We start from the raw sequence: 26054 nt of genomic DNA, 5'->3' as shown, positions 1-26054 counted from the left end.
GTATAATTTGCTCAACTACTTTTTAAATGTGCAAATTCTAACTTTCTGTAAACAAAACATTACATTTTTGCTTTAGTAGTTGAAATTAAGTGTCTTTTGTAAGTAATGCCAAAAGTTAACCAGTGCGGACATCAGTTGCTGCACCTTTTAAAAATTGTAGGTCTTTTATTAGCCATTTATCATTTGATATGCAATATGTTAGTCCTCTAATCCTGGGAAGTCTTCAGGGAGTACATTACAAAGTAACTTTTTCCATAGAAAAACAAAAACAAGCAGAAGTGTTTCAAAAGTAGGTATACAAATGATTGTGATGAAGAAAAAAAAAACCCAACCTTAAAATAATTCATGCAACAATATTCTCTAAGTTCTACGCAGCAATGATTAATGTATACAAGTTATGTTTATCAAAATACATACCTACTTTTAAAACACCTGGTATATTAGTACCATAAAATGACTCTTGTAGTCCCTGAATAAACACAGATGCTTGCAGTTTGAATGCTTTATTTCCTGTATGTACGCATACTGCAGTTAAGTAGCAAGAACTAAAGGCAAACTAGAAAGGACTACAAAATACAACACATGGACCAATACATTTACAAAACATTCAAAATGTTACAAAATGGGCTGTATTGGTCCTGCTATTGTTGTTCTTCAATTTGGATCTTTGTACAAATCGTAAAGATACGATGCCGCCATCACTTTGCACAATTTACAAGTGCCAGGGAGAGACTTCCAGAGCCAGTTTCAAATGGACAAACCATCAGCAAACTGTCTCCACCGACACACCAGGAGTAGACCCCCCACCTCGGAGACTAAACTTCATCTTCCTGTCCCACTCAGGGATAAAAGGGAATCAAATGAAAGTAGCAGGCAGCGTTTTTTCTTCAATCATCTAACATTCAGCCTCTGAAAGCAAAAAAAAAAAATCAGGAAAAAAGGATTTGTGTGGGAGGGAAGCAAACCAAGGACTTTGGTAGTGAGTGAAAATATGTTTTGATGTCTTTACATGTCAGAATACATTTTATTTGACATGTGCATTGCTCTCCACATATCTACTCTCCCATTCTCCCTTTTTTCCAATATGTACATCAAAGCATCAAAAAAAGTATATTAAACAGCATGTCCCAATCCATTCTCTCCATCTCAATTCAGCCCCAAAGGGATAAACAAAAATCTAACTCTTTAGATCCGTGAGCAGTAGTCATCCACATTTCAAATGACTGTGGTTGCCAGTTTATCCAGTGCCAACAGTAAAGAGAGGTGTGTGGTGGGGGAGTGGGTCAAGGCCGCGGCATCTCTCCCGAGGGCTACGAGCTGGCTGGTACACAGGCTAGCTGGCACCGGTGCCCTCCATCACCTGCTGGGCCTGCTTCTGTCCCATGCAGCACTGGGCTACTGACTGGAACAGTCTGAGGAGAGAGGGGCGAGGTGGGAATATTATAGTTAAAGAGCAGCACAACTAGTCCAAGATACATTACTTCATCTCAGTTATTGTATAGTAGTATGACACAACAATGAGTCAAACAGGGAACCTCACTTTTCAATCTCGGGGGCACAGTGCACAAAGTCGTGGCTCCAGAACTTGAAGGCAGGATTCTTGATCAGTTCGATGAACGTGATGAGGAGACCCCATGGGTGCGGCCTGTTCACTATCAGCCTCTCCAACAGAACCCTGGCAGAGAAGGAGAAAGCTTTAACTAACAGCACTTGGAGTTGTGACTTCCATTTGTGGCGCTGGTTCGATGTATTCCTTCTGCTGAACTAATAAAGTCCCTCAGACCTCAATTCAGACAGACCGTCTCACCTGGTGATCTGCTCCTGGATGGCCTCAGTGTTGGCCTCAGCAAACAGATACAGCATGGTGCAGCTGAAGTAGTGAGTGTGGCTGTTGGGGTAGCGCAGCTGATTGGCGATTGCGTTCAAGAACAGGTAACGCCCTGAAAAACCATAACGGCAGAAACCTGATCAGAGTGCTCTGCTTTTGTTAAACATTTAAAATCTGATAACACCAAAAACATACAACATACATTTCCCAAAAATAATTTCTCCGTTAGCTGTTAAGATAGGACTGTCAACAGCGCAAACTAAATGCTAAATGTTCCTGCAACCCACACACAAGTTGGGAAAAACTCCCAAGTAATGTCAAACTGTTTGTGACATGGGAAGTTTTAAGTACTGACTCACAGCTAAACGTTTTCAATCTCCCAGGACTCATCTACTATTTGACAGAAAACTGATGTGGTTTGTATGCTGCCACCTTACCCTCAGTGTCCAGGTCTACTGCCAGGTTCTGGAAGATGTCCATGTGTGCAGAGTGGGTGATCGTGCTCATGGAGGGGGTGCTGCCCTTGTTGTGGATGTGAGCGATCGCCTGTGTCCCTACATACAACACCAGAGCATTGATCAGCTGGATGTTGTAGCGGTTTCCTGGCTCGTTAGACACCTGGGAGACAAAATAAAGATGAGAAATCAACACACAATTGGCATCGTCCTTCGTTGAAGCCCAATACTAACAATTCAAAATAGGTCGACACTCATACCTGTAGGTTGCTGCGCAGCTCAGACAAGAAGGTGACTGGTGACCGAGTCTTCAGATACGAGTCCAGATCCTTCTTGAACTGGGAAGGCATAACGCCTGTGAAGTTTGTGAGGATACGCGGCGCGATGTTGATCTCACTCAGCATGTCCACCTGCAGCCGGGGGGTTAAAATAACAGATTCATGAGTCTCAACAGTTCTAACAGGCTGACGAAACCCTGCTTCTTTAGACTGGTATGGACACTTTACCATTTTGACAAACATATAGGTTCTGCTGCTCTAAGCCACACTGTGAAACACCAGCAAATGTATAATACAGCTGATCTTAAAGTAAGAGTTGTGTGTGTGTGTGTGTACCTTGAGATTGGGTGTGAAAGGGTCAGGGAGCCTCATGTTGCGTGGAAAGGCACTGAGGATGAGGTTGCGGAGCTGGATGCAGTTGGGTGGGATAACATCACAGAAGCCGTAATGGTAGTCACACAGGAACTCTGGGAAGTCATGCAGCAGGACCAGGAGCACTCGCAGTGTGCCCTGAAACAGACAACACACAACAGGGGGAGCAAAGAGATTAGTTTTAAGTGTTGTAATCCAAACATTTAACAGGAAACATATGCACATTAACAAAACAAGACTTATTCCCAAAATAAACGCCAAATCAGATATGATGCAGGTCAAGTGTCATGATTTTGGTACTGGTCTAAACTAATTTATCACAAAAGAAAGTATCAGTGTCACTCCCAGCCAAAGTTTCAATGAAAGGTTCAAACAACAAAAAGGGACAGAAACATGAGTTTCAACATTTTATGACGTGGCTGCTGTTATTTCTGCAAGTACATGAATGAAAAAAGAAAGTACCTTGTAGAGGATTTGCATAGGTTTGTTGAGCTCTACATTCCTCAGGAATGGGGCCAGGTACTTGAAGAGATCAATCAGAAGCTGTGCATACATGGGCCAACCCTGGAAGAAAACATCAGTCTATTAGACCAAAATTCAAAAACCACAAATCTGGGGGAAGCAGCAACATGTATGCATTAACAAAACTAAATGTAAGGTATTTAAAGTATGAGTTATGTGCTGTTCTTGCGTACCTTCTGCTGCGGTGTGTGCGCTAGCATCCTGGCGATGAAGATGCGATGGGAGATGAGTTCCAGCCACGCGTACACAAAGCCGGGTGCTTTGGTGGGTCTCAGGATGTGGAAGGTATTGCTGCACATAACACAGGAAAGAGTGAGTCCATGCAGCAATCGTAACATTTAAAACATCTTCATTTTGAGCCCAATATCAGCGCTACCAAGCCTCCTCTATTCCACACTCTGAGCCCTTCAGATGTGATCGATCCATGCATGTCTTACCAAAAGGCGGTGAGCGTCTGAAAGTTGATGGTCTCCAGAACATGTTCGGGAGCGTTGAGCTCCAACAGCAGCATGATGAAAATGCGATGGTATGGCAGCTGCTGGAATTCTGTCTGACGGACATCATGGTCCTGAATCAGCACCCCAACTACGATACCTAGCACCTAAAAAAACAATGCAGAGCGTGATCAGAATCAAGTAAACCAGCTAGTCAAGGCCTGATAGAATATATAGATAGAATATAGTATAGTTATATATATATAATGTATATATAGAGATATATATATAGTAATTAATAGAGAGCTATATAGTATATATAATATTATATATAGATATTATATAAGTATAGATAGATATATATTATAGATAGTTTTATTTTTATAGAGAGTGATATGTTATTTTCTATATATATTAGATATATTATTTTATCGAGTATATAGATAGAGAGATCTTATAGATAATATAGCCTCTAGATCAGCGGATATTAGAGAGAAACTATAGAGAGAAACCGATAGAGAGAGATAAGGAGAAAGAGATATACCACGATAGAACGAGAGAGAGAGAAGAGAGAGAGAGAGAGAGATAACGAGAAAGAGAGAAGAGAGATAGAGAGAGAGAGATAGAGAGAGAGAGAGACTCTCTCTCTCCCTCCCTCTCCCTCTCTCTCCTCCCTCTTCCTATCTCTATCCCCTCTCTCTCTCTCTCTCTATCTTATCCTCTCTCTCTCTCTCTCTCTCTCCCTCTCTCTCTCTCTATATCTCTCTCTATCTCTCTATCTCTCTCTCTCCTCTATCTCTCTCCTATCTATCTCTCCTCTATCCTCTCTCTGTCCCTCTCTCTCTCTATCTCCCCTCCCTCTCTCCCTCTCCCTCTCTCTCTCTCTCTCTCTCTAATAATATATCTATATCTCTATCTATAATATATATATATATATATATATATATATATATATATATATATTCTATTTAATATATATATATAAATTTTTTTTTTTTCCCTCATTTATGTTGCATTTCTTTGTAAACCTCTTATTTTAAGCAAAACAACCTAAATCACAGATCTGGTGGACTCTTGAAATTATAATTGAAAAGCCCTTCCAAAAATATAATCCACAGTTCTACTTCTACATTTGAACACCCCCACATAGAAAGTGTTTAATTACCACAACAGAAAACCCATTTTCTAAAATGTGCTGCAATTGTGTATATTTTTGACTCTTCTGTCAGATGATTGTTTTGTGTTGCTGTACCTTGTTGAGGAGGTTGATTTTTGTCACTGTGTTGGTGGCCTCTCCAGAGTGTTTGACCAGCAGTGCTATGAGCCTAACAAAGGCATCCAGGTTGTGGTAACACTTGGCTCGGATGATGGCTGCGCTGGCTGCTGGGTTGTGCTGCTGCTCAGCCTGTGCCCGGTAGCTTATCTCAACACACATTTCTGTGCACAGCCTGAAGAACCTTGTGATCAGGTCATCGGTCTTCAGGATGCCCTGCTGGTGCATCTGGAGGAAAAAAGACATTAAATCAAAATGAGGAACAGGGGACAGCGCAACTTTTGATCATTTGCACTTATAAAATAGTATTTACCTGGCCAACAAAGGCAGAGAAAGCCTTGGTGCTGTCCCTGCCAGCAGCCGCTGAGTGGTACAGGTTGACCCATTCCCTCAGGAGGTACTCGGCCTTCTCCCTCAGGCCTGGAGGGTCATCATATTCTGAAGCCTGTGAAATCCCAGAGTGCATCATGAAGTTGGGTCCTCCGTGGGCCCGGTCAATCATGGCCTCGTAATTGGAGCGAACAACATCCATCAGCTGGGGAAGGCTGGAGGATGACAGACCGTTTTAAACCCTCTTGCATTTCAGTCATTTGATTTTACCATACGTGTTAGATTGGACATTTATAAGGCAGGTAGCAAACACTTCAAAATGGCATTAAATTAATCTGGCAGGAAAACTTGTTAAGTCACGACACACTATCTATTGACATCTCAAGTATAGCAAGCAAAATATGTTCGTGGAAAGCATAGCGACGTTATATAAACACAAAACGTTATTGACTGGATGGTAACAGCACCACAATCTGGTCAAGTAGAATAGTATGTTGTTGTTGTCGTCGTCTTCAGGACTTTGAACCCCACTGTCTCATTTAGTGTCTTTATGATTTCCACATAATTTAGCGATTCTGCAGCAGATATTTGTGGAGAAATAAATCAACTGATGACACAAAAAAAAGGAAAATGTTTAACATTGTAGTCGTTTACCCCTCAGGTGCGTTGGCTCTGGAGTGTGCACAGGTCCTCATTAATGTCTCAATTGTGTGGAAGAGGTCAGCCTCTGTCACATGGCTGACACTGCGTTCATCCACCAGCAGGAGCTTCACTAACTGCATGGCAAATGCAACTGCCATGTAGTGCAGTCCATTTTCCATCGACTAGAAAATAAAAATAAAAGTTAGCTTGTAATGAGACTTGAAATGTAACTTTGAGAGAAGTTAATCAAGTTACTGATTCACAGATACCATGTTATTCTGCACTTTGAACAATAAAACACTTAACTATAGTGCATCTGATTGGGACATTTTAACTGTTCACCGGAAAGATTCTAAAAATGTGTTTTAATTAAGTATAACCCTAAAAATAAAAAAGGCTGCAAAAGCTTTTAAGCCAAACTAAAATATAAGATAAAGTTAAAATAGTATACGACTCATTTGTGATGTGTACCTGTGCCAGGTGCAGGTCATACTGCTGCATATTCACAAGATGATTCCTGATCAGTAACTCCACTGCCTCTACGTTGTATTTGTACTCATCACGGCATTCAATCAGACACCTGGAAACAAACACAGCAAATCAACACACCAAGTACTAATATTACAAAACATCTTATACATGTTGCAACCTTATGTCATGCAACACAGGAACATTTTACTCCTTTTCAACATCACTTAAATCAAATTATTCAGATTTACAATAATCTATCCCAAGGCTAAACAAGTTTGTTTGATTTAAAATCAGTGAGGGTAAAGGGAGCTTAAGATAGAAACATAATAGTTTGAAATCCTGACTCACCTGGTGATCTGCTTATTGCACCACTGTGGTCCATAAGCACGTCCATCCTGTAGTGCTTTAAGCACCAGCAGGTGGCACTCCCTGTAGCGGAGCAGCAAGTCTGCATCAGCACCACTAGTAGCATCCAGAAGACCTTCAACAGCCTGGGAAATGGAGAAACAAAAGTTTGCGTAGATTAATCCTCCACCTTTCCATCCTCACACCATTTCTAACGACTCAATGTAAAAGTAACTGTTTTACCTTCTGCAGAAGGCCAAGTGCAGCGATGCCGTCCCTGGAGTTCCTAGCCAAGGCCACAGCCTCCAGCAGGCTGCGCAGAGCCTGGGTCAAGGGGTTCATGGCAAGGGCTGGAGGGATGGCATGAAGATGTTGCTCCAAGTCTGCCATGCACTTATCGTAGATCTGAGCCACATCATCCGTGGCCCATGCCTGTTGCTGTTATCAGACATACAGAGAGATGGAATTAAGCTCTGTGGGTTTAAGACCGCAACACCTATTTGACAACTAAAGAGTTTAAGTTTCCTATATACGGTATTATAAAAACGAACATTATAGTGTTAATCTTTTTGCTCTTGATCAGGAATGGCACAAATCAGAAAATAAAAATTCATAATAATTTTTAATAAGCACTGTAGCCCTTTTCAACTAGAGATGCGATGATTGCAGCCACTGTGGTTGCGATGTGCATTTTGTGTGAGTGCAGTGTGTGTGTGTGTGTGTGTGTGTGTGTGTGTACCATCATGGGGCACCTGTGTAAATTTGACCTTGACCAGTGGTCAATCTATTGATGCATCTCTACTTCCAACATGTCCTTCCCTAGTATTTTTAGCTCTCAAGTTTTGTTTTGGGGATCCAAAAAAAAAAAAAAAAAGAACCTCACCTTCATGGGTTGAGCCAAGAAGCCAGTGGGTTGGGAGAGATCATTACTGGGTAAGAAACCTGGAACGTTCCTGGCAAACTCCTCATATACAGCCAGTTGCTTCGGGTCCACGCCTCCCACCTACAACACAGAAAATGCATTTTGCTTACCTGCTATTTTACACTGTCTGTGGATCCACTGCATCATGATCGTGTTGGACAGATCCAGTAACTGAGGTAACAGTCTTATGTTTTGATACATTGTATGACTGGATGTTAGTGATCTTACCTTGAGTCTGATCTGCTCAGGCATACGTTCAGCCTGGTAAGTCAGAACAACAGGATCACAATAACGCCGTCCCTCTTGGCGTGCATGCTTCCTCAGCTCAAACTCCTAGAAGAGTTGAAAGACCAAGTTAAGAAATTGGACACCTTTGCTTTACATCAATACTGTAATATCAATAATTTAAATCAATAACAGATAAGAATGAAACTTTTAGGCTGTACACTTGTGAAAGCCCAACACATCCTTGTAGAGGGATACCAGCATCATCTTTAGTCATCGGACCAATAAAAACCCAAAGCTGCCAATCAAATGCATTTAGTAGAAGAATGTCCCTTTCCAACTATATTTACTTAAGAAAGTATTTACAGTTTTTTCTTTTAGCAATATGTCACTCTTTGCAATATAGACAGTTATAATGCCACATTCATAGTTACAAATCTCATGCTGAAGCAACACAAGTCACATGTATCTTAAATACATTATATTACAGATCTTGAGCTAGTGTTCCTTAAGTCTCACCGTGGCTAGTCTCTTGTCCATTTCAGGGCCAGCCTTCTCCACAGCTGTTTTCTGAATGAAGCAGCACGCCAATTCACAGTTGTCTTGAGCAATCCTGGCAGCAGCTTCCTCCATCATTTCCCTCTGTTGTGGGGTTGGCGCCTGAGGGAATAAACGCCTTCAGTTAAAGAAGCAGGAATGGTACGAGGAAAAAGGTGTGGAAGCTCTCTCTATGCTTTCTCTCTTTACACATTATGGAACACGAGCAAATGGGGGCATTCAGCTTACTCTAAGTGCAGCAGCAAAGCTGTTCTTAAGGTTGGTGGCGATGCTCATGAGCAGGGGCTCGCGGCAGGTGATCATGGCCATGCCAGCTGTCAGGTTTCTCATCATATGGTGGGCAGCCACACGCATGCGGGACTCCTCCGAATCCAGGGCAAAGTCTTTACGGATGATCTGCTCACAGGTTGTCATGGCTATTTTGATAGAGCGGTCAACCACAGGGTGCACCAGCTCCTGAACAGCTCGCTCCACTGACTGCCGTACACACTGCTTCAGCTGAGGATGGGCCTGTAGCAGAGGGATCTAAAGAGAAAAAGACATTAAGGAAAAAAGGTAAAAACAGCAGGAGAAAGAAAAGATGCAAAAGAGAAGGTGCATGAAGTTTGTTTCTCTTGCAGAACGTTGACTTCTCCGTCAGTGGTGTTCCCAACACTTACGTTGACATTTATATTAATGTGTGGAGCCAGGCCTGCCAAGGCATACACATTGATGTCGTGGTAACTGAACTGTGGGGTGGGGGGCCCGGTGGTTGTGCAAATGGTGGTGGTGGTAGCTGGAGTTGAGGGAGGAGCTGCAAATGGAACAAAGTCTCCTGTTGGTCACAAAACAGTCATTTGATTAAAATCACACAAAACTGCTGATTATCCAGACATGACAAACAGAGCAAGCACATGGGCAAATAAAACATGGAATACTAAGCAATTATTTTTAAATGTCCTCAAAAAGAACTTCACAGAACAAAACATAAACCTGATATTACAAAACACGAACAAGAATTTGGTCAAAATTAGTATTTAGATAATAATACATTTTATTTAGAGGCGCCTTTCAGGACACCCAAGGTCGCCTTACAGCACATTTAAAAGTTAAAACAGCAACAACAACAAAAGACAGAAAACAAATTAGTCAAACCGACATAGATAAAACAGGCAAGACAGTGACGGAGTGAAAGGATCTGTGATAACAAGTTGATTGTGTTTTAGAGTGAGCAGGCCAGTTTGAACAGGTGGGTTGTGAGATTTGTACATGTTTTTCTACATGAGAAAAGGTCTCAACATTTCGCCGAGGGCAAAGATACGTTAAAAAGAAAAGAAAAACAAATGTAACTTAAATTAAAGTTGTAGCTCAAATCTTTCAATGCTTAGATGTACAGTATGTAGAAAGCAGCGCAAAGAGAATACAAGTGAAAATAGAGCATCCACCTGTGGTAGAAACTGGCAGCATCTCCTCTGGAGGCTTGGCCTCTTTCTTTGGTGCAGACAGCTGTTCCTCCAGGCTCTTCAGCTTATCTTTGTCCTTCAGCAAGGTTCCTGGCTTGAGGTCGTTGATGTCCAAAGACAAGTTCTTACACAGAACTTCAATCTCAAACTTTAGGTTCAGCTGCAGTAAACAAGAGAACAATGTGAGAAATCATTTTATTTTTTCAGTTGACTAAGATCTTGTTTCAGTTATTGGTTAATACAGTTTATTTATATTATAGCTGGAAGTGACAACTGTAATGGTCATTTTTATCCTGACTTGTACTGTCCTATTCTTTTAGTATGCTCATTTATGTTTGTCCTACTTACAGTGATTAGGACCAGAGCACACTCTGGTCATGTCCCCCTTGTATTCTTGTATCTCTTAATGTGTCAGCTTGTATCTCTTGTTTCAGCTGGATGTGCGTAGTTGCACAGCCGATTGTCTGTAAACATCGTCACCCACTTGGTGACTATATAATCTAATTGTATTATCTGTTCGTAGAGCGTCATGGTAGAGTGTTTGACACTCTGTTTTGTTGTTCCATTTCTGCAGAAATAAAGAGCTCACTTCTTTAACCAAGTATCTTTATCTCAGTATAATAGATTCACTTCTCACAACCCTTTGGTTTAGTTTGTATTCCACGACACAACATACAGGTCAGGGCTGTAACAAGGGCTTTTTTATTTTATTAACTTAGGTTTTTGAATGAAGCTTTGAACGTTGTCATATTTTATGACGTCTTCGAGCTAAAAAAATGAATCCTCAAACAAAATAGTCAATTTGAATAAAGTGATTCATTGGATTAAACAAGTTAGTTTTTTTTATGAAGTCAACTTTCTTTAATGAATGTAACGGGTCAGTTTTGTTAGACTGCTGCTAAACCCTTTTACAGGTGCTTAGAAAGGCTAGACGCTAACAAATATGGATTCAAGCAGAACATCGTAATAGAAGAAACCTTGTGAATTTTGGAAACAATTACATCATTTTAAAATAAATGTTGACTTTTTCCAACCCTCTGGAGTCATTAAAATATGTGGATCACACAAGTCATCAATCTAAGTAAACTCCACTGGAATCCAATTCCACAAATAGTATAATACCATTAGTATTAGTGTAACCTAACTTGTATCTGCAACTGAAGAAATAACAGGTTTAAATAGAATGACTATTCTCATCCATAAACCATTCGATGCAGCCCTAATATTATTATGGACAATAATGTGATAAGCCATGTAATACAGAATGTATTGGCTGACAGTTGGGTTACAGTGAACACGTGGAGTTAAGTACATACCCTTACCCTTTGTGAACTGATTTAGATGGATTGCTTTTCTAAGAGCTTCCTGGAGTTAAGTGGCTAAATAGGAAGAATCATTTATTACCTTGAGGTCATGTTCTTGATGCAGCTCAGCGAGAACATTCATGATGGCCATGGTCCAAGGGTTCTGGGGCCTGAAGACCTAAACATAACACACACACACACACACACACACACACAAAGTTAAAAATCTCTATGAAGAACCTACAGAACTCCAAAGGAGGATATTTTTGTCTAAAGTAAAATTGACCGTATGACATACAGGGCAGTGGTATGAGGTAATGTTAATGGCACTGAGGCACCTCTCAGTCGACACCTATTTTACTAACCATGCTTCGCAGACTGGACTCCAAAACCTTGGCCACAAAGGGAACCACATAAAGCAGCTCCTGCTGGCCTTTCACATAAGCTTCCAGTAGCAAAGACTTGACTTCCAAATCCTGGGAAAAAGGAAAAATATATGTTAGCCAACTTGAAAGGTGACAGGAGACCCACCACGTAATGAAACGCTGCAACCAAAGAACTACAAATTCTTACTGTGTAAAGGATAGGCTTGTTTTTGGCCAGTGTAATCATGCCCAACCAGTGGCCCAAGTTCTTCAGCAGAGAGCGATCAGAGAAATTGGCAGCTGCCTTGTCAGACGTCAACAGAACCTGAATGAAATGGAGACGTGGGAGAGTTTCAGTATTTTGCAAATGATGAATTCTTCAGCAGGGCTGAGGTAGGAACAAAATAACAAATGTATCTGGTATGGTGTTGTGATGTCTCAAGACTTGACATGCAGTTGATCAATATGGAGAATAGAGTGTAAAATGTCAAAACAAAACAATCTCACATGATTGTAATATAGCAATGTTAAACGCCCCAAGTTTGAAAATGGCTACGGCGAGATATTTTACACTAAGCAAGTATTGCCAGACTAAACACTCAAGAATATGATTATTATAACAATGATAATAATTATAATAATAAGCAGCAAATAACAAATGTTTGTTCTTTTGAAGATTTTAAATCCATTAAGTTACCATCTCATCTCCCACTGTTTACCTTGATATTCCTGTAAGTCTCATTGAGGACCATCTTCACAAACTCAGGGTTCTTGAGTGTGTCCAGAAAGTTGGAGTAGAGACCGTGGAAGTTGGGCTCAATGCTGACACGCTTCATCACCAGGTATTGAGACACCCAGGGCATGAACTCATCCTTCACAGTTTCTTTTAACTCCTCAACCTGGAAAAAAAGCAAATAAGATTTTTGACTTGACAGTTAAGACTCAGGTTCATACAGCTTAAGTTAGATTTAGGACTTTTTAAATGGAATAAAGTTCAAGAAAAAAACCTAAAAAACATTTATACAACCCTACTTTCCATGTCAGAGCATTTTTCAGACTTTTGAAAGATTGATTTAAGATATTTTAACAACAATTAAGGCCTCATTTTTGGATTGATTAATTCAATGCCTTTTAAGACTAAGGATCCGAGGGAACCCTGTCTTTAGAAACGGCGATGTTTTATGTGTTTTCACTTTACCTTCTGTGTCATGTTGGACTGAGAAAGGTTGTTGAAGATAAAAGCAATCTTCTCCTGGACATTCTCTGGAGGCTCTACAATCCTTTCTGTTTGGTCAGTGGCCACCAGCAGGGTGTCAATGTTGGTTGTGTTTATGGAGGGCTGCAGGTAGGAACAACAACAATTACATTTAAACAGGTGAGAGTCCATATATATTATCTAATTCTTATATGCAGAAAAACAAACACATTAAATGCATTGAAAAAGGCACATATGAGGTTTCGACATTAACAAAGCCAAACTCACGGGCACATCCTTCTTGAAAGTGCCGGGTGTTGGTCTTGTGATGGTCGGGGTCTTGGCTACTGTGGTTGTCGTGGTGGTGGTGGTGACCAGAGTGCTGGGCTGACCTGGCTGTGGGGCTTTGGGGACACCGGGTTGCTGCGACTGGGCCTGGACTTGTGCCAGTGCCAGACTGCCAGGGGTTGTGATGGAGCCTTGCATCTTCACCGGAGGGTCCCGTGACTGTTGGCCATACTCGATATACTGCACACACAGGATATCGAAAGGAGCAGAGCGAGAGATTTAATTTATCTGTATTGATGAACCCTTTCCTGTAGTTACAGTCGGGACTAAGACTTTAAAATGGTGCGCAAAGATAAATTAAGGAAACCTGATTACCTCTTGTAAATGGTGGGGGAATTGCAAGAAGTGGGCAATTGAAGCCAAGTGTTGACAATATTGAGGATAGTCCTTTAGTCTAGAAACATAAAATATGTTAGCCTAAGACACGATGACTTGTTACATCATTCCTCATTTTATAAAAGAAAACATTTCCATACCTATTTTTGAACCTATCTAGGGCGGCAATTCCAAAGTAATACATTTTGGATCCATAGGGTTTTCTTAAGGCTTCAAGAACATATCGGAGGGCCAAGCCTAGAGCCATGTAGGTGACGAGACCCTTCTCGATAATACCACCAAAGAGGCAGGCCGTGATGTGCAGCTCCTTGTCTGGGTACTGGGGGAAGAATCTGTATTCCTCAAACAAGTTCCGAAGCATGCAATTGAACACCTCTCGTTCTCTCTTGATGGTTGAATCCTTGAACCTCTGCAGCATTTCCAGTACCTAGGAGAGGGACGATGATGCAATGGGAGAGGAGTTAACTCAAAGAGCAACAACATTACTGAGAATAGTTTAACAGCAGCCAATGTGCGAGTTTGATTTAAGTTAGTGTTTTTGGCAGGGACAAATTAATAATACCACTACATACTTCATCCACAGACATGGTTGGATGAGGTGGGTGGTTGTAGATGCGCTGGAAATAACTGTTTGCTTCGTCGTCTATCTCCTTACTAAAGTGCTGGTTTGCCTCGGGCCACACCTGAGAAAGGTCAGCTGGAAAAAGAGCAGAAACAGACATTTCTAACCAAGACTGACATTTACTTGAACGTTGTGATCCAACACTGGTGAAGCAAACGCCAAGTCACTAGCTCACTGAGAAACATCATTGTGCAATCAAGTTATAAATTAGGATTTAAAGAGTATTCTAACTAAATCGAATCAGGTTAGAACTCTTTTTGATGCTTCAAGTAGACAAATGATAATAAAGTGGAGGTGTCATGAATGGAAAACTGATCTGTATTTCCTCTATGATATACCAAGTTTTAGGACATTAAATAGAAAGTTAAGTCATACACCTAAATGTTTACAAGAGGTCCAAATGGCACCAGTCTTTTAAAAGCTCTTGGTTAATACTAGTGAAACTTTCCTTTAAATTGTATTTGAGAGGCACACTGAGGTGCATTAGAATAAAATGTTCAAATCAAGACAATAATCATCAGTGTGGAGGAAATACAGTACTGAGCGCTCAGTCCCACCACCACCACTTGCAGGCTTTCATCTTACTCTGCTGAAAGGTTGGTGGGTTCAGGCCTGGTGTGCTCATCTTCCTGGTGCCAAAAGGGTCGGTGTTTACAGTCGGCATCCCCAGACTCGAGCCAATACCAGAGCCGATGCCGATGCCTGTGCCTAAGGGACCTGAAAGTAACATAACACATCAATCATTTCAATCCATACCTACGTCACCCTTTGACCTACAATCTTTTGTCCTCTGAACTTGGTTTAGTTTAATATGAACAAGTATTGAGTAACCAAACAGGGTGTTCTGCAACATGGGTTACCCTTTACAAAATGTTTCCCTTGTGGCTTATACAATAATACAAACCAAGTAAATTCAGGCTCTAACCCAAGCTATGACTTAGGCTTACTGTATACGCCATATTGACAAACATTTAGCAACAGGTTAACCAGAACTATTTGGTCCAGTCTCATTTCTCACTGAATTTAAATAAGACTCAAATGGCTAGGATAGTGCAGTAGGACTTGTGTGAACATGTGATTTGGATGTTTATAAATGAAAAAATTAAAGAGCATAGTACCAGAGTCCATACCAGGAAGCTGCGAGGACAGGCTCCCAATGCCCCCAAAAGGTGTGCTAGGGTTGGGGTTGGAAAGGGGTGGGAAAGCTTTTGCTGGGGACTGGGGGTTACTGAAAGCTGAACTCAGTGAGGTTGGGAAACCCTGCATGCTTTGAGTGTGGGAGGGGGCTGTGCCTCCAAGGTTCAAGGAACCCATGCCAGACAGAGTGTCCATCTAGAGAAGAGCAAGAAAGACAATAATTCATTACTTTAAGTTTTCTTTTTATCAAGTTAGGAATACAGATCAGACACCAAATTCCAACATGAAACCGCATTACAAAGTTTGTCTGTAGAGGCATCATGTAGATTTCACGTGAAGATACCTGTACAGGAGAGATGGCATCCAGGCTGCTGGTGCTGGGGGCACGTCCCTTTGGCATTACACCTGGTGGTGGTTGCCGGGCTTTATTCATTACATTGCTGCAGTTGGCAACCATTGTCAGGATGCTCTCTGACAACTCCTGTGACACGCTTCTGAGGAAAAAAGTGAACAATCTAAGTTAAAAGACAACACTGTGGGAGGGTTAGAGTGATTAGTGTCTATAAATAACTATACTGTGATAAACAACACATTTTTAAGATAGTCAGTCTTATGTGGTCAAAACATCATTAAATACGAGCAAAGCTTCCCTTTGAATATGACAATTAACCAAAAGGTCAACAAACTGTTTTTAAAAAAAGGCAAACAAAAAGTACAGTTACGGTACTAAGCCGAAAAGCTTCTCACCCAGCACAGGACTGCAGGCAGGCCAGCATGGTGGCTAAGGTCTCCGGAGGCAGCTGAGCGCTTTTGGGCTGGTCCTTGTCTGGTGCCAGACCCCCCATAATGGAAGGGCAGCGCCTTTTCAGGAATGTCACACACGCCTGGATGAAAGGTTCCTGACAAAACACAATGATTGTAAAATACAATGTTATTAGGGTGGTATGCTCAAAATAGAATGACATTAAGAACACAAACGCTCTATTAATCTTTTGAGAATAATGTACATAAATCAAATACGAAGACTCACCCCATGCTCTCTGATCTTGTCAGTCAGCCATTTATCAAGTTTGAGGTATTCACGGCGAGAAGCAAGTGCAGCAAGGTCGATAACAAAGGCAAATGGAGTACCATTCAGCAACATCGATAGAGACTGAAAAGGGGGAGTGAAAACAAATACAATGGCTTATTGAACAATGAAAATGAGACTTACATTTAGGATAAAGCGGAGAGCAGCCCAGGACATATGGCCCTCTATCCTCTAATTTATCCTATTTTAATGTAATCGACTAAAACAGTACATCATAAATAAATATAAAATATGGAGAAACATTAATAAATTAAACAATCCAACGTACTACAAGAATCTTCCCTAATAATTCTGCTTTAGCTTTAAAGATGAGAGAAGTCACTGCGTCAGTGAATATTTACTCTATTCTGACAAACCTTCAAGTCCTGGGCCACGTCCAGGATGCGAGACAGCTTGGCCTGGTCATACTGCTCCCCTCTCATGTACCACTCCGCCATTGAATGCATAATTAGCTGACGGATGGAGGGAGACTGTCCCTGGAAAAACAACCACCAGGTTTTATAAGTACACATAACCAAAACAAAAAATAAACTGACCTGAATTCAAAAGCAGTAACACAAACCTGTCCATGCCAGGCGTAGTGCAGGATAATGGCAGAGTTAGGATGGTTGCCCAGAAAGATGGGCATGAGGGTCGAGATGAGCTCATGGCGCAGCGTGTGCCAGGAGGTGGAGATCTGCAGCAATGCCAGCACCAACATGTCCGGACAGTGCTTGATTGGAAAGCTGAACAGCTGCTTCACCTGCTCATACTGGCCCACCTCAGACAGCCTAAGCAGGCTCTCCACAAGGTCCAGACTTTTCCTGTGAAGAGTTCAGTCAGTCAAACACAGGACCATCAGCCCTGTAGCTTCTCAAGTAAATCCACAGGACCAGTAGGTCAAACTTCACATCTGAGCATAAAGCAGGGTTTTCCACAGCATACTACAGTGATCAGCTATAGATAATGTATGTTTTACAATGATTTTTATAGTCACATGATATATTGGATGTGCTTTAAATAGTCAGCTGAGTGACATGCAGGAGAAGTGCAAATACATGTTTACAGTTTAGAATAAGTCTAATTTTACTGGGTTTAGTTTAAAGAAAGAAAACAACCACGACCCAGCTCTACATAGTAGCCAAGCAACAAGCTCCATACCAGGTGGCTATCTCCCTGTTGTCATCTTCAGGTGGGGCCTTAAGGATGTCGATGGCCACAGTGTGGCAAGGGTAGTCAGCAAAGGAAAACACTTCTGGGCTCATCAGGGAGTGCTGAATGAATGACAGCTGAAAGCAGAAACAAAGCAATTAAGACATTTAAAAAAAAAAGGGAATACAACCATAACCACATTGTTTAGACAAATAAATCAATTCTACCTTTGTGTTATGATTTCTCATTATTAATCCAACTGACTTTAAAATCAAGTTTGCCACTACAATTAAAAACACATCATCCTGATGGAGCAGATTTTGGTCAGTTACCTGTCCCTCTGCGTGTTTCCATGGCCGATAGATGAGATCGACAGGAAAGACCTCCATGCCCAACCCTCTTTGAATGCCATACACCACAATATGCAGACCTTTACTGTCCCGGATTATAAAGCCTGGATGGTCCAGTTCGTATGTCACCTCTTTGAAGTTCAAGTTGGGATTCTAGGGCACAGACAAATATCCACAAGTGAAACCTCAACAGACTTCTGAAAGCTATCTGTACAAAACATTTGTTTCCCCTGCAACATTAAGTGTGAGGCTTATGAAAGGCTGGTACATGCATTAATGAGTCTACTGATGTATATAATTAAAATTCCAGTGACACTATAAAATACTGGAAACATAAGTCATGAAATTGATGGAAATGTTGAAGTGGAGTTGACCAGCATGGCTGCAATTGCACAATCCATTGTAATGAACTCATTCTTGCAACTCAAAATTGTTTATATTTTGTGAAAGTGATACCAGTGTGGAAAATAATAAACAAATATTCAGGAAAGGTTACTGCTAACCATTTGAAAAACTGATGGTTCACTTACCACTTCTTTCACGACATCGATGAGAACCTCTACATTCCACGTGTGTGCCTGCGAGCCATCGTTCTTATCCTTACCATCACTCCAGATGCCACTTCCTGGAGCAGAGATGGACTGAGAGAGAAAACACAAAAGAATAGAAAGTTAAAGCTCTGGGGTGCTGAAAGAATCCACGACATTGAACCAGCCCCAACAAGTTATTGTGACAAATGACGGCGATATTGTTTTTTAATTTAGGTCAACGTTATGATTTTACAGACTATACATTTACTTTGGTGTGTGTGTGTGTGTGTGTGTGTGTGTGTGTGTGTGTGTGTGTGTGTGTGGAAATGGACTGAAACTAAAAATGTATGTTGTATTTTCCTTTTGTTCATATCAAGTAAACGATAGTAAAAGTAGTCAAATGTACCTTGGACTTCTGGCAGCCCATGACTCTTCCATCAAATAAAGAAACTCACCTGTAGTGGGATGCCATCAGTTAGGCCAGAGTGGGTACGAGCCATCATGCCCAGGACCCTGGCTACCTGGCTGGCAGTCACCTCCCTCACCCCATACTGGAGGATTATGTTTCTGCACTCATCCAGACTGGAGACAAAAGGACAGGCATTGGGAAATGATATTCCAAAAACTAAATTATTAGGCATATACCTTGTTTTTAGCTCTACAATTTTGGGTATTTTTTTAAATACTTCTACCATTGCTAGAAACATTTGATTTGTGTGATAGCCTACTACTAGGCAGACATTTTGCCTTGTCGGAATGCACGTAAAGTGGTCTTTCACATGATTTCACATTCACTGGATTAAAAATATAACTTGAATGCATTAGTTGTGGATGTAACATAAATTCACCTAGCACAGAAGCCATAGCCAACTTCTTGCATGAATTCTGCAAGAGAACTCTCCATCATGGTCTTAGCTAACTCCCCCGAGTCTGGCAGGATCCTGTCCATGAGAATGTCCCGTTTTTCAGGGTACAGCAGTGGTGCGAGCACCACAGGGCAGCGCTCCTGGGGGAAATCTGAAATACGACACAATTAAAATAAACAAATGCAGCACAGCAACACTGAAAAACAATTTAAGGACAGGATTTGCTCCATTTTCTATTCAGTCTGACAAATGTGTCTTTAATATACTTAATGAAATGAAGACCAGGTTTGTGTTGACCCCTCATACCTCGGCAAAGTGTCTTCAGGAAGGCGTCAATCTGCTCTTGCCCTACCCCACTGGCTCCCTTCTGGCCAAAGAGTAGATGGGAAAGCAGTAACTGCAAGACCTCTATGGCAATGTCTTGAAAGCCACCTTCCTGGTTTCCTCCGAGATCCGCGTCAACGTATGACCGCAGGAGGTCTGGAAGTTTCTGCTTAATGAACTGCGCGGCTGAGAGACAAGTCAAAAACGAGTTAGGAACGCACAGACATGCATTAACACAATTTTCTCATTACTGACGAGTCAACATTACACACAACCGTGTCCGTTTAAAGTGATGTGGTCATCCATAATCCTACTTCAGATCATTTAGACACCTCTCACCCGTATGCCTGTGTTACCAATCTTTATCACATCTTAAGCAGCATTTACTTATAAAAAGGAATAGCAAAAATAAAAAACAGATGCAAACAATTATTGTGAAATACAAATATTAATAACACCTTGCCTACAAATAAATAATGCAATAATTTTTCTCATCTTCACTTTAGCCACTAACACACCATTGGCCTTTATAGACATTGCATGTTTGTCCAAATGATAAATTCAAAATCTTGCCTCAATCTAAGACAAGTCGTCAGTAATTACTTTATTTTATACAGTTTGTAAACTATGTTGTGGTGTGAAACTCAAAACTTGCATTTATAATAATACCATGAAGATAGTGATAGCAAATAATCTGAGAATGCAACATCCCATATGGATTTACTATATAATTCACCTCTATTGTATTTGTGATCGACGAGATCATTAATTTGATCTGAATGCCAACTAGCACATAGTGCAAGGAAAGGAATATTATGTTTATCAGAATGCCAGAAAACAAGCATGTGCAAAACATCCAAGCTTTTGGTTAGAAAAAAAAGAGGATATATGCCATGAACATTTCAGCCACGGATTAATGCAAGACCACATCACTTAAAGAGGGCATGGCAAGTTTTGCCAAGCTAGTGTTTTAACTTTGTTTAAATGGGCAGACTTATCTACAATATGTCAATTATTACGTTTTTTGATAACTTTTAATACTTTACACGGTAAACATGTGTACGCCTTTTTAGAAACAGGATTTCAGGTCATCTTTACTACAGGTTTAAATATATCAGGCTCTACTAGAACTACTTACCAAAACCACGAAGGTCTGCGTTGCTGGAGTTGAGCAAAGCAAGTCCAAATATCACCTGGGAAATAAATTAATAAGTTAAAAATACATTTCAGATAGACTAAAGGTCACATGGGTTTTGGCAGTCAATAGTTCCTAATTAAAAATAACTATATACTGAATGTAAATTGTCTCATTCAGATTGTTATTTAATGAAGCCCATTGCAGGGCTGCTTACCTCTTGGACCTTGCTGAGTTTAAGAACTTTACTCAGTTGAGTGAATAAGTGGGCAGATGGCTTCAAACTCTGAAAGACAGTTAAAAGTCAAACACATTAATAAAGATGAAATATAATTTTTATATTTATACACACCTGTCTGTACACTCGTTGATGTCTGAGTTGATGTCTAAGTTAGTTACAGGCCGATGTATAAAGTAAAAGCTAGTGCTTTTTTGTGTAGATGTAGACTTGATAGTTAAGATATCTGATTCAGCCAAATGCAATTGCTCTATATCGTTTTGCTTGCTTTTAATATTACGTCTTTACTCCTCTCAGAATTCATCTATCAATATTGGCTGCCATACGTTCAGGTTACCACAGTAATACAACATTCTGGCATCTGTTCCTTACCTTCTGGTAGTGGAGGGGATTGTCAATGGCGTAACACAGAGTAGCGATAAAGTTTGGCTTTGATATCAGCGACACACACTCCTGGATCAGAAACTGTGTCTTGGGCAAGTTGAAAAGCAAAACGTACCGAGAAGAGAGTACAGAGAACAGAGGCAGGTGAAGAATAAGATAAAACAGTAATTATTTCAAAAGAATCAATATGAAATAATAAGCGCTATTGACACGCACGTCTACTCAATTATGAAAATTCTACCAGAACAACAATGTAGAATAAACCCACTATTAAGAATGTATATCAAAGATTCCACTAATTTATATAAAGGCAAGAGAAAACATTAACGAACTACAGGTTTCTCAGTGATGCCATTTTGAGATATATGCGCAAACAGGAGCAGAAATACAAAGAATCAAAGAGCACTACAATGAGGACTTGGTGAAGTGATGGGTGCAAAATTATCAATAATAAAAAGGTAAATGCTTTCAGGGCAGAGAACGTAGTTGTACGCAATCAGTGATTTATAAGCACAGTCTTTCTTTCGTATACACACTGGGCATCACTGTCAAAATAGAAAAGCCTGATTGATTAGGCCTGCTGTCAAGTTTTCAAGTGAGCATTCCAAAGAAAGAATCAGCCAGCTTTTGCCAGGTATGTTCTTTTGTACAAGAGTACAGCAATACCAACAGCTGCTGTTTTTTAAAATATTTTTTCACTGTGTTAAAAGTTCACACTCTTCCCCTGAAATTGGAGAGCACATTTGCTAGGAAGGATAAACAACCGACCAAAATAAAGTGTCTCTGCACGTGTCCAATTTATCAGATCTTGTCCTGTATTTTAACATAGTGAATGCTAATTATTTTCTGTGCTCTGCTTATCTATAAGTGAGTGTGATGGCTACCGGTTTATCATAGTCAATAAGTTCAAATTTCATGGACTGAAAGGAAAATGTATCACTGTGATTATTTAAGGTAAAACACAACCAAACAAACTTTGCCTACAATACCTGAACATTATTTCAAATCAACTTTGGGCTTCTGGAAAACCAAGCGCACTAGTATCATCCTGCCTCACACTTGTGAAAGGAGATGTGAAACTACCGCATGTACAAGTGTAAAATTAGTATGCTTTAAATGTCGGAGAGAAATATTTGTTTGATAACCTATTTATGCCAGGTCTGCAATAATGTCAATATGAAACTATTTTTCCTTGAATTTTAATATTATATATTAGTACAAATTTGTATGTGTAGCATACTTTGTGGTTTTATAGTTTAAAAAGTTTAAAGTATGGTTCAGACTGTTTCAGAAGAACGAGAGATACCTTTTTTTTTTACCCCATATGAGTCCAACAGATGGGTTACTTCTCATCCTTAATGGTCCGGTCTGGGTTAGCCCATTTATTGATACAAGCCTCTATTTCTCACTGAAATTCCATACTGGCTACATTTCTCCACTGTGTATGAATATAGACCACGTGGTCCAAAAGGAATGCAAGGTTGAGTGTATCATTCCAATGGACTTATAAAAAAGGTAATGCTTGAACATTACATGAATGCATTTCTGCAGCCTGGCTGCGTGCATATCCTGGGAATTGGGAAACCCGTAAAATGCTCAATAAATTAAACTTCCAAGAAGACCAGGCAAAATGTGGTGCAACTGTTTTAATACAAAGAATTTTGAGAGAATTTTAAGAAATTCAATAAATTGTAGCTAATAGTTGAATTTGTATCCTATTGTTTGGCTTATTTGAAGATATTGTTCTGCACTTAAAGGATTGTACCCATTTGAAGCTAATGTACTTGCAAGATTGCTGTTTGGAGTTGTATCCTCATGATTGTTTGCACTTATTCTAAGTCGCTTTGGACAAAAGCGTCAGTTAAATGAACTGTAATGTAATAAATGCGATGTCGGCAATGCTGTTTTCCTGCCAAATTATGCAGCAACACTAATAAAGGTTTTGTTTTTTTAAATCAATGCGTCTCTAATCAAAAATTACCTGGTGAAAGTCCTTGCCACTGCTTTTACCATCGCCACTGAAATCCACATGGGAGAAGAGACAGCGTAGTAGATGCCTGTCTGCCTCAGGACCGTGACGATTTACAATCTGGGAGAATAAGGGCAAAACATCCAGAACATGTGGACTTGAGGAGATATTTTAGGACACTTCACAAAGATAAACTTTAAGATCTGTTGAAAGATACACAAATATGTACTTGACGTCTTTGCTACCACTTACATGCTGTATTTCTTGCTGGCTGGCTCGGTAGTTTTTCTTTGTTAAATTGTCCACCAGATAGCTGATTTGAGACAAAGCCAGCGAAAGCGAGTCAAGATTCATTGCTGGTCGGGGCGGAAGCAGGCGGCCGAGCACGGCGCAAAATCACCATTATTCCCCTTTAGTCACTTCAGTGATAGGTTACTTCTGCTCCCCCCAAAAGTGTAAAAAAATATATAGGCTTCCAAATGAGTTTTCCGATCAGTGGCTCCGGAACTACGTAGAGTCCTTCAGTTTAAAATCAAGTTCAGCATCTGTAATGAAAGGACAAACAAGTCAAAAGTGATTTTTAACACACAAAACGTTTTGTAGTAGAAATAAAAGAAAAAACTAAAGAAGCATAAAGGAAGAATTATTTTGTAAACAGCACTAAACTTTCTGTAGTGATACTTTCATGCAGGACAATATTTACAATCAATTCACAACAAAAAATATTGTGACAGGCTTTAAGGCCTACGTACATAACAGACAGCGGTGCAGTAAATGCATTTTAGCGTCAGCTGCCTGGGCATTCATCTGCAAATAAATTCCCAAACTACGGTCAATATGAATTAAAGTTACGTAGTTTAGTACGCCACCTTCGCGGAGACATTGTAGTTATATAAACTTGCCGTGCCAATAGCTTGTAACGTTACTAGGCCTCGACTATACCCATATATCTGGCACACATATTCAAAGCTACCGTGTGTTAAGTTGCTTACCAAACTAACAAACCTTACAGTTTGCAATAGCATAAAGACCGCCGCAGCTTTATCAACCAATTCAGAAGTATTTAACATTTAAAGCAGCCAACCAGGAATTTCTAATGACTAATGGACAGAGAGTTAAAATCACCCATTGAAACAAAGAGCAAGCTAATGTAAGTTAGCAAATATACCTAGCAAGCGATCTACATGTTACTTAACGTTTGGCAGTCATACATTTACCAGACATAAACGATACCAGGCTTTGTTAATAAATGGATTTAAAACAAACATCACCTTTAGGGGACAATACTCCTGTGGCAAGTGGGGTAACCTAGCTACGTAAGCTAACATTACCATGACGCTGATAAACACTTGCTATGGGAGAAGTTTAAGTTAACGTTAGCCAACATGTTTACCGGATAATCAAGCTAGCGTTAACATTACCTGTTAAATCGGTTTCACGCCGTCGCTTACTATATCACACGTTATTCTATATTCACATATCTACTAATTAGAATAACTTACCACTGGTCAATATATAACATTAACCTCTATGAAATGTTACCAACTCCCTGTTGGCTACGGGCTAATGCTATTGAATTAGCATTTACGTGAAGCTAACATTAGCAACATGAGTCCGTTTCAAGCTGGTGTGTATGAATCGGCAAAACAAATTAACTTAACGTTTTTTTGGTTTTGTTTCTTTGACTATTTTTATAACCAGTCTGACTAGCGAAACACTTACTAAGGTTTCGAGATCGTTACACATGCATTGGCCGTGAGCGTGAAGGCCTCAAGTATTGCGGATGGGTTTTGCGCGATCGTGCCAGCTAATGTTAGCATTAACCTTGTTAACGTTAGCTCATTCCTACGGGCTCTGGCTAATATATGGAATCGCTAACGTTATATGCTAGTTTTCAATGCTAACTGTCTCGTAACGACGCGTAAATGTTTTCCCGAGCCTACGTTAATATAGTCTCCATAAAAATGGTGACTAATATAGTTATAGAGAACTAAGTTACCCACGTTGCATGAGAAACGTTACTAAATTAAGGAATTGTTACTTTTCTGATGTGACCAACATGACAGCTGCTTTTCAGCAAATAGACCTCCCCGCATTGGTGGCTAACGGCCATCCACCCTATCAACGTCTTTACTTATGCGCTATATATAAATATGTCGACGGTTGTTTACCAAATATATTGTAAATCTCACCGTGCTCCCAAGAAAGTAATTCAGTTGTTCATCCCTTCTTGTTTCGCACAACAAACTTGACGAAATGGAAGGGTCGCTGTGCCTCCAGTTCAGTTTGATTTTCAAAATAAAATGGCGACTGTCACCACCGCGGCGCGCTCACGGTTCGAGTTCTAGACGAGTGCGTGAGCTTATCCGCGCGACACAAACGCAAGGTGCTCGCCAGTAGACACCTGGGTCAGTGCTAACTGCCATCTAGTAATATCGTATTTTATTCAATTTAGGTGATGAAAATGAAGCATGGTTGTTTTTGTTTCTTTATATAAACGCAAGACAAACGGGTTTTGTTTTGTTTCACATATAACAAATCCGGGATCAATGAAAAATCAAAACCACAAGACAATATGTCAGTCAGATTTTAATTGAACGTTATTTGCATTTGAATGCCAGACGAATAAATAG

At 40.3% G+C, this 26054-nt stretch overlaps 1 protein-coding gene across 9 annotated transcripts; it reads right to left on the bottom strand.

The window, feature by feature from the left end:
• Positions 1-135: 135 nt before the first annotated feature.
• On the bottom strand, positions 136-25777 carry cnot1 (CCR4-NOT transcription complex, subunit 1). 9 transcript variants are annotated; one of them, XM_029433190.1, is made up of 49 exons: positions 25614-25777; positions 23674-23966; positions 23434-23541; positions 21441-21539; positions 21048-21116; positions 20834-20888; positions 19678-19881; positions 19354-19522; positions 18961-19087; positions 18506-18616; positions 17958-18128; positions 17635-17762; positions 17057-17297; positions 16851-16970; positions 16435-16557; positions 16152-16303; positions 15748-15898; positions 15386-15599; positions 14853-14984; positions 14218-14342; positions 13786-14072; positions 13625-13703; positions 13250-13489; positions 12965-13105; positions 12486-12665; positions 11975-12091; positions 11767-11877; positions 11502-11579; positions 10080-10257; positions 9315-9469; positions 8884-9180; positions 8617-8757; positions 8101-8205; positions 7834-7953; positions 7194-7388; positions 6954-7096; positions 6606-6714; positions 6147-6316; positions 5476-5707; positions 5142-5390; positions 3893-4056; positions 3629-3746; positions 3396-3497; positions 2898-3071; positions 2544-2693; positions 2266-2446; positions 1808-1940; positions 1541-1675; positions 136-1412 (listed from the first exon to the last, which is right to left on the bottom strand). In XM_029433190.1, exons 2-49 carry the CDS (start codon positions 23773-23775, stop codon positions 1334-1336), a joined length of 7164 nt encoding a protein of 2387 aa, XP_029289050.1. In that variant the 5' UTR covers positions 23776-23966; positions 25614-25777; the 3' UTR covers positions 136-1333. The 9 variants fall into 9 exon arrangements, with proteins under 9 accessions (XP_029289050.1, XP_029289051.1, XP_029289052.1 ...); XM_029433191.1 differs by having other exon boundaries at positions 13250-13498; positions 15398-15599; XM_029433192.1 differs by having other exon boundaries at positions 15398-15599.
• Between the last annotated feature and the right edge of the window lie 277 nt (positions 25778-26054).

The sequence above is a fragment of the Cottoperca gobio genome, chromosome 6, assembly GCF_900634415.1.
Source record: "Cottoperca gobio chromosome 6, fCotGob3.1, whole genome shotgun sequence".
In the NCBI taxonomy this organism is placed as follows: domain Eukaryota; kingdom Metazoa; phylum Chordata; class Actinopteri; order Perciformes; family Bovichtidae; genus Cottoperca; species Cottoperca gobio.
The sequence above is the reverse complement of the archived record's forward strand: the minus strand, read 5'-3'. Positions and strand labels throughout refer to the sequence as shown.